The following is an 8,461-nucleotide window of genomic DNA, read 5'->3' on the forward strand; positions in this document are numbered from 1 at the left end:
CCAAAACTCTGATACCAATGTAAGGTGCAGCAGAATGAATGTTGAACTTTGCTCAAGATGAGTGTTTCGAACTGTGCTCAAGGGTTCCTTTTACTTACGGAAGGGAGAGCCGTCTGTCCCTTTAGTTAGAGAGTGCAATGAACACAAACAAAGTGAATGGACACTGTGAATGGAAGTGCATGAGACTGAGAGATAGAGATAGAAGAGAATACGACACCGGGAAGTTGCCAAACCCTCCTCCAAGGGGCCCCACTCTCGTTGGCGAGAGTGGTCTACTATTGATTGCACAATCTGACACAATGGCTGATGCGATGATTCTAAATGCTTGCGATGTCGAGGTCGACGGTGTGGACGACGAGGACAAGACTAGGGCTGAAAACTGAGTGCTGTACAGACGACGGGACGACGACTGTGATGGCTGAACTGACTTTCCTTTTGCTACTTCTTATACGCTGAAATTGATGATGTCATGCTGCTGAAAACGCTGGTTCACTGCTGCAAAAAAACGCTGGATGTGGCTATCTAAGAAACACTGATCCTGCTGGTCATGAAAACGCTACTGAGTGGGGCTGCTGAGCATCATCCAAAGGCTGAATTTTGTTGCAGGCCCTTGCTGAAATCGCTGCTGAAAAACGCCAAATGCACGGCTGAAAAACGCCAGGCTGAATGGCTGAAACTGCAAGCTGTAAAAACGCTGATCTGGTTGATAAAAAACGCTGGTATGCTGCTGGTGAATCGCCAAGGGAAGGGCTGAAATTAAACTCCAGGTCCTTGTGTTGGTCTTGCTTGAGAATTGGCCTGTTGAGCAATGCTCCCGTTGCCTCTTCTGCCAGAAAGTGCTAACTCTGGTTTGCTTTTATATTATCTTAGCAAAATTGCCCTACCTAGTTTCCAAAAAAGTCACTTAATAAATAAGTGAAAAATGTCAAAAATAGGGAAAATAGGTCTAATGCACTTGGAAATGCTCCTGATGGATTCTGATGGGAATGCTGATGATCATGCTGTGTGCAATTGGAGGATATGCATCTACTCTAAGTGTCTGGACATGCACGGTCTGCGAACAGACTCACAAAAGTGCCAGATCACTTTCTAATCTAACTGAACTGAACCCATGTCATGAAGTAGCTTGTCCATGTACACATAGGGTTAGATGTAAACGTGACAGTTCTTGAGGTTCTTCTTTCGCTTGCAATCTGTGTTGGAGAAGGATCTTCTCTTCACCCGAGCTCTTCTCTTTCCGCGGGCGCACCCCTTGGCGGCCTTGCGCTCACACCAAAGTTGCTTTTTCCCACCTCACGTCGATTGGCCGGCCGCTAAGTGCATGGTCCGCTCTCAATGAGTAAAAAGAGAACAAGGGGAGGTTGGACAAGCCCTTCTTTCTTGGGTTTCTTGTCACTCTTCAAAAACACGATCAGGAATCGACACGCCCAAGTGGACTTGGGTTAGTGCGACCTCAAGAAGCAAAAAATATTCTATGGTTCTTTCCTTGAGTGATACAGAACACTGCCAAAGCTCTGATACCAACGTAAGGTGCAGCAGTCGTGAATGTTGAACTTTGCTCAAGATGAGTGCTTCGAACTGTGCTCAAGGTTCCTTTTACTTAGTGAGAGAGTGCAATGGACACAAACAAAGTGAACACTGTGAATGAGGTGCATAAGACTGAGAGATAGAGAGAGAAGAATACGACACCAGAATGTTGTCAAACCCTCTTCTGAAGGCCCCACTCTCTATTGCGAGAGCGGTCTACTATTGGTTGCACAAATCTTTACAATGCTTGGACTTCCCGACGATGTCGACGACGATGAGGATGACGACGAGACAGGCTGAAATGTGAAAACGCTAAGGGTTGAAATCTGCAAATCTTTGTCTGCTGAATTCTGACTCTATGTCGGTGATGATGTTGATGGCGACGATGCGACGACGACGTGCTGAAAACGCAGATGTTGTAATTTGCGTTTTCCGGGCTGAAACTGCAAACTACGCTGTATCTGACCGTGCGGCGAGGATCTGTTGCGGGAAGGTGAGATCTGCGAGGTTCGGGACTTCTAATGCGGTGTCTGACTCGTGAAAACTGAAAACGCTGATGCTTCTGATGGTTCCGTCGCGGCGAATCTGCAAAACGCTGATTTGTCAGGCTGATACAAAAAGGCTAGGGCTGATTTGGGCTCTGCTGCAAAAACACTATGGATCTGTTGCTTCTGCTAATGCCGGGGCTGATCTGTCATGCAAAAACGCTAGGCTTGGTTCTTGATGAAAACGCTAGGGGAGTCTTTCTGAGAAGGTGCTGCTGAACACTCGGTTCCTGTTGCCTCTTCTGCCAGAAAGTGCTAGCGCTAGGGTTTCTTATATACTTGGCTATCAAAATTGCCCTACCTAGTTCCCAACAAAAGTCACTTAAAAATAATAAGTGAAAAATGTCAAAAATAGGATTGGTCTATGCACTGTAAAAATGCTCCTGATGGAAATCTGATGATCATGTTGTGTGCAACCAGAGGATACACATCTAATCTAAGTGTCTGGACATGCACGGTCTGCGAACAGACTCACAAAAGTGCCATATCACTTCCTAATCTAGGCTGACTGAACTGAACTGAACTCATGTCATGAAGTAGCTTGTCCACGTACACATAGGGTTAGATGTGCACGTGGCAGTTTGGTGCATTTTTGGGCAGAAAACAGAGAATTCAGCGTGCTGTAAAATCTCGCCAGGTTTGGAAAATTGCTCGAATGCGTAGGGAAAGTCACCTTTTGCTTGGGGAGTTTGTCTGTGAAGCCTCCTACTGCGGTTATGTTGCCGAAATTGGGCTAGAGTCGGTCTTTTCAGCCCGATAAAAGTGGGACAACTCGTAGGAATTTACAGGTTTTCCCCAAAGTTTTAACCGAGTAAAGAAATACCGAGAGGGGCGCCAATCTTTGGGGCCAATGAGGTGTCACTGTCTGCTTGGAAGCACTCTAGTTCTCAGGCCATGTTATGTTTGAAGTGTAGTTTCCAGTCACAGGCTTATTCGTAAAGTTCTTGTGTGTCATAAAGTTTAATAGTGTAAAGATCGGGTGAAAGCTAAAGTCTACCGCCCTACGGGCCGGTTCCAATTCTCCTATCACGATTCGGTATTTGCATGGAATTCCAAAGTTGTTAGAGTGAATAAAGATCTCTTTTGCACATTTTCGAGAGCGACCCGTTGGGAGTTCGATTTAGACTTAGCGTGATTTGACAAACGTTTGCTTATAGACCAAGATGAGGCTCTTGCTATGGCCTTTGATTACATTGATGTACTATTTTCTATTGAGCCGATGACAAAATGCCATTCTCCAGGCTAAGGGAGAGGTTTGGTCTGATGTTTGGCCTCTCGTGATTGAGGACTTCTATTGGATCGGTAGTATATTTTTCCTATCTGAGTGATGCACTGATGTTTCCTATGGTTTCCGGGCTAATTTCTCATATACGAAGGGCAGGGATTTCTCTCACTTGGATATACACTTATATATCTTTCTTTCCTGATCTCATTCAGGCCTTTTAGACTGGTTTTGTTCTGTACAAATGCATCTTGGGCAATATCGTCACCTTTTACGAGGCTATTGAGTGGGAGAAACAGCCAGGACAGCCAATGGCTATTATACTTCTCTACTTTGAGAAGGCATATGATTGGGTGGACACGGGTTTCTTAAGAGGGCACCATGCAGCGGATAGGTCTTCTAGAGCAGTGGATTGTGGGAATTGCCTCTCGCTATATAGGGTCTGCCTCTAGTGCTGTCACTCTCAGGGTCATATTGGAGGTTGTTTTCATGTGTCTCATTTTGTATGTCAGGGATGCCCGCTGGCTTTGTTTTTGTTCTTATTCTTTGCTGAGGTCATGTCCCATTACTTGAGAGGTCGGACTTCTCAGCTATGTGGTCTCCGTATGCCCTTGTAAACACAACTTGATTTTCTAGATTAGAGTATGCAGATGCTCGTTGTTTACTCATTATGCTCCACATATCTTGGACAGGTTCAGGCTGCTCTCGCTACCTTCTGCTTGTCAAGTGGTTGCTATTATCAGCTGGCACAAGTCCTTTTGTTTTTTGGTGGGATGTGAGGATTGTCAGTTGTGGGGAGTATAGGAGCATTTCACTTGATTGGCACGAGGCTAGACCTGCATATATCGTGGTTTTCATGTGTGTATTGATGTATTGCTTGAGTAGCAGTTTGAGCCAGTCTTACAGTCCATTAAGAGGAAGCTTTGCCATTGGTCCTTAATGCATTTGTCATTGGCTGGCAGAGCAAGCTTGCGACAGCCTGGTTTACTACCTTCTGTCTGACTCTAGGTCACCTATATTGTATAGAAATGTGACCCTCTCTCTACCCCTGAAACTCATTATCCAGCTGTATAAGCACTCTTTTGAGGAAGTGAGTTATTGCTCTGGGGTCAATTCTCTTCCATTTATAATTTTTTTGTGTCTCCTCTCTTCATTCCTTCGTATTGTTGGGGTCTCTGAGTGCTCAGGTAAAGTTGAACAATTCTTAAAACAATTGCATGTGGATAGAGACATCTTATTGCTAGTATAGCAAAAGCTAGTGTCCCAGCTAGCGTTAATTGTGGTAAGAGTGCAGTCACAAATGACTCCACCTCCCAAGCTCTTGTTCTGCTTGTTGCTTGTTTCCCATTCTAACCAAAATGTCATCCATAGCGAGAAATAGTTGTTTTGCTTTGTTTGGCATATGCTATTAGTGGACATCATGAAGATGATGGCAAATTTTTCCCTTTGTTTTGTTGTTAAAGATCGGTATTTTCTCTAATGGAGATCTATGAAGCTGCAATAGAGAAATCATAATCCAATGTGTAGCAAACTTAGCAATGGATGGGCTTCTTCTGTCTTCTTTAGATGGTAAATTTACTCATGAGTTATTCAATGTGTAGCAAACATTTTGCATAGCGGAAGCACTTCTTCCTTACTGGAATAGTGTCTTTCTTTAGATGATAAATTTACTCCGGGTGTTTCCAGCAATAAATGCACAAGAAGAGACCAGGCTTGTCAAGCACGCACTTAACTTCAACATTTTGAGAAGTTTTATGAGTACGTTTTATTAGTAGGAATCCTTTTCCTCTGCCATTATCTATCCAATGATTTTTTTTGTAAGGTCATGTTTTGGGACATCACTTTCAATCTAATGTTTCATATAGAGGTTGCGAAGCAGTTTCTGTTTTCTTGGTCTAAGGTTCATGTGCAAGGAAAGTTCCTGAAATTGTTTTTTTTCCCTGTAATTTCTGTGAGAAAATACGTAAAAAAGGAAAGCAAGTATCATGTAGGAGTCTAGAGAAAGAGAAATCAATAAGCTAGACAAATTAGTGCGTTTCACTCACAGAGTAGGGTTTATTGGGCAATGTGTGTTTGACTTAGATATGCTGATGTGCATTACGCTTTTGGAGTACGACTTGTTGCCCTTTCTGAGAGTTAACTTGTTTTTGCTTGTGCACAGCCTGGACCAAGAGACACCACCATGCAGTGTTTTATAAAGCGGGACAGGATTTCCTCAACATACTACCTGTATCTAAGTTTAACTTCAAGTAAGAATAAGGGCTATTTATCCTTGGCTACAATAATTTCAAGTGGTTTGAGTGTTGAATAAATTGCTGAAAATGAGGACAAACCTTACTTAGAGGATGATCTTCAATGTTGAGGGTGTTATTGAGAATGAGGATAAGCAGTAATTGGATGATGAATGTTTTCAAAAATTTGGACTCTTGTGTAGTATGCAGAAATTGCCCTATGAAGCATATATTTTTTCTCTTTTTGGAAGAGAGATTGTGTCAAACAGGCTACTGGCTCTGCCAATAAGATTCCTCCTGTTTTGCAAGTGTCAATCTTTACACCTTTCATGCCCTTTTTAGGTGTTGGCTTGTGAGGTACGCTGCCACTTAGCTTTCATAGTCTTTTACTTCCTTCTGAAGCATCTTGAGTATCCCCCAAAGCACGATGCTCTCATGAATCGCACAAAAAGTGCATATCAGGTGTCTAGACTTCGAAAGACAGCTTCATTTTGTGAAGGACATCATATTGTGAAGAAGCTCTGTTTTAGTTTTCATGGTTTTTAACTTCCTGCTGAAGCGTCTGAATATCTCCCAAAGCATATTAGGTGTCTGGATTTGCTAAGAGAGCTTTATTTTGTGGAGAAGCTCTGCTCTTTTTTATTTTTCATGGTTTTTTACTTCTTGCTGAAGCATCTGAATATCTCGTAAAGCACTATGCTCAGAGTCTAGATTTCAAAAGAGAGCTTCATTTTGTCAAGGACATCATATTGTGAAGAAGCTCTTGAGCTTAAACGAATATTTTAGATCTCTTGATATAAACTCTTCAGTACATACTACTGCTTTTCTAACACTCCTTTAAGGACCAGCGGATAACTTATTCAGTACCCAGGAGGTAGAAAAACGAAAGATTGACAGGTACAATTTAGGACATTACAGCTCTTGATGCTCAACTTTCCAATGGCCACCTCCTATCAGATTTTTAGATTTTGAAACAAATTTCCTGCTATTAGAGCATGGCCCGTATAATCTCGAACTGTAGCCCACTGTTATGTCATCCTAACGATGATTCTGTGCGCCATGGAAGCATCTATTGGTAAGTTCTAAATCCTTCTCTTTGATTTTTTCCTCCATTGCCTGCAACCTGTACTGAATGTTTTGAACAGGTTGGTGCCAAGGAGAGTTGCCAAAATTTACCAATTATGCTTCCTACATGTTGCGTCAACTAGCTACTTCTACCTGTTGTTACATTCACACACATGTTGTTGATTTTTAAGACTGCATTGGGGCCATCCTTGCTGCAGGACATTCATAGTTTTAAGGTTTTGACTATTTTTCCGAGCTGTTGTTTTTCCCAGCGCTGGTAGATAATGGGAAATTCGTCCTGGCTGCACGGAAATTTAGGCGGGCGACCAGCTCAGACTACATCATATCGCTCGATGCTGATGATATGTCTCGAGGGGGTGAAACGTATGTGGGAAAATTGAGGTAAATACTATCCTGTTTGACTTTGTCGGAGGGTCTAATCAGCTGTTTCTTGAGATCATGAGTATCTGCAATGCGATATTCAGGTCTAATTTTCTGGGCACAAAGTTCACCATCTATGAAAGCAATCCATGTCACTGTGGTGCAGTTGCGTCGATCAGTCGGCCAAGCAAGAGGGTTGGGCCTAAGCAAAACCCACTTCCTCAGACGCCAGCAGGAACTTGTGATGTAGCTCATATATCTTATGAGCTTAACATGTTAGGAACAAGAGGACCTAGACGAATGCAGTGTATTCTTCACTCTATTCCGGTGTCTGCAGTAGTTGATGGTGGAAGTGCTACAATTGCGACAGAGTCTTTGGGTTCTAACGATCAGGCTGTTCGTTCAATATCGCATCTTAAATCCCAAGTAACTGCTCCATCTGTTGGCAACGTTGGCAACACAGAAGCTGAGGCGATCAATGAGGAGAAGGGGAAAGATGCACCGCTGACTCTCAAGAACAAGTCACCTCGTTGGCATGAACAACTTCAGTGCTGGTGCCTAAACTTCAAAGGGCGTGTGACGGTGGCTTCAGTGAAAAACTTTCAACTTGTTGCTGCAATAGAGCCTTCTGCTGAACCTACGCAAACCGACCAGGAGAAGGTTTTGTTACAATTTGGGAAAATTGGGAAGGATACGTTCACTATGGATTACCGGTACCCCTTATCAGCCTTTCAAGCATTTTCTATATGTCTAAGCAGCTTCGATACCAAATTGGCCCGTGAATAAATAAACCGGCGATACTTGTATGCGGATCAATCTCCTAGTACGTTGAATTATGTACTTCCAAGGCAAAGCAGTTGATCAAGAGTGTAATCCTTCATCCAACAGAAAAGCTGGCTGCAGGTAGGGGTCAGCTCTTTGTTGATGTTGAAGCATCAGGATGCTGGGCTTAGTTGTTGACAAGGTGCTTATGCCTGACAAAGGACTTTCACCTCATTGTCAGTCTTTGTTTTGTGTCAACGTGAGCTATCCCTTCTTATGCCATATGCATAACGGTTGGTGCTACATAATGTTGATCTATTTGTACTCCACAGAAATGGGCCTGTAAAAAACAAAAGCAGTACAAGGTACACAGTTATAAGAGCAAATTTGCCTTTGCCGGCAGTCGTTTGTACCTCCGGTTTGTTCATAATAGCTAGCTCTTGCTTGACTTGGGTCCTGGCAAGATTCAGACATCTCTCATGCCTTGTGTTACTTAGTGAGTTTTGTGGTTTCCTTAATGGTCATGGATCGAGAGTATTGCAAGATTGTTAGCAACAGATCACGGGCCACACACAGATTCATTCACGAACTGTTTAATATACAGCACAACTAGTAGTTGAGAGCTTCTCACGGTGTTTTGCATTCATTAGCTTTTCTCTATCCGTGCATGCATGTTTGCCTGCATACATGCATGTCCATCTCCGTGTGTGTGAGCGCATGTGCATGGA

At 43.1% G+C, this 8,461-nt stretch overlaps 1 protein-coding gene across 1 annotated transcript in view; it reads left to right on the forward strand.

Annotated features, from left to right (window-relative positions):
• LOC147460178 (tubby-like F-box protein 6) overlaps nucleotides 1–8,206 on the forward strand; it is a 31,205-nt gene extending 22,999 nt beyond the window's left edge. The window contains exons 3-5 of the mRNA XM_086511277.1: nucleotides 5,456–5,543; nucleotides 6,863–6,992; nucleotides 7,076–8,206. Coding sequence (XP_086367403.1) covers nucleotides 5,456–5,543; nucleotides 6,863–6,992; nucleotides 7,076–7,757 — 900 coding nt within the window. The 3' untranslated portion in view covers nucleotides 7,758–8,206. The remainder of the gene's footprint in view (nucleotides 1–5,455; nucleotides 5,544–6,862; nucleotides 6,993–7,075) is intronic.
• The last annotated feature ends 255 nt before the right edge of the window (nucleotides 8,207–8,461 follow it).

This window comes from Adiantum capillus-veneris, chromosome 4 (assembly GCF_014529385.1).
Source record: "Adiantum capillus-veneris isolate H3 chromosome 4, ASM1452938v2, whole genome shotgun sequence".
Taxonomy (NCBI): domain Eukaryota; kingdom Viridiplantae; phylum Streptophyta; class Polypodiopsida; order Polypodiales; family Pteridaceae; genus Adiantum; species Adiantum capillus-veneris.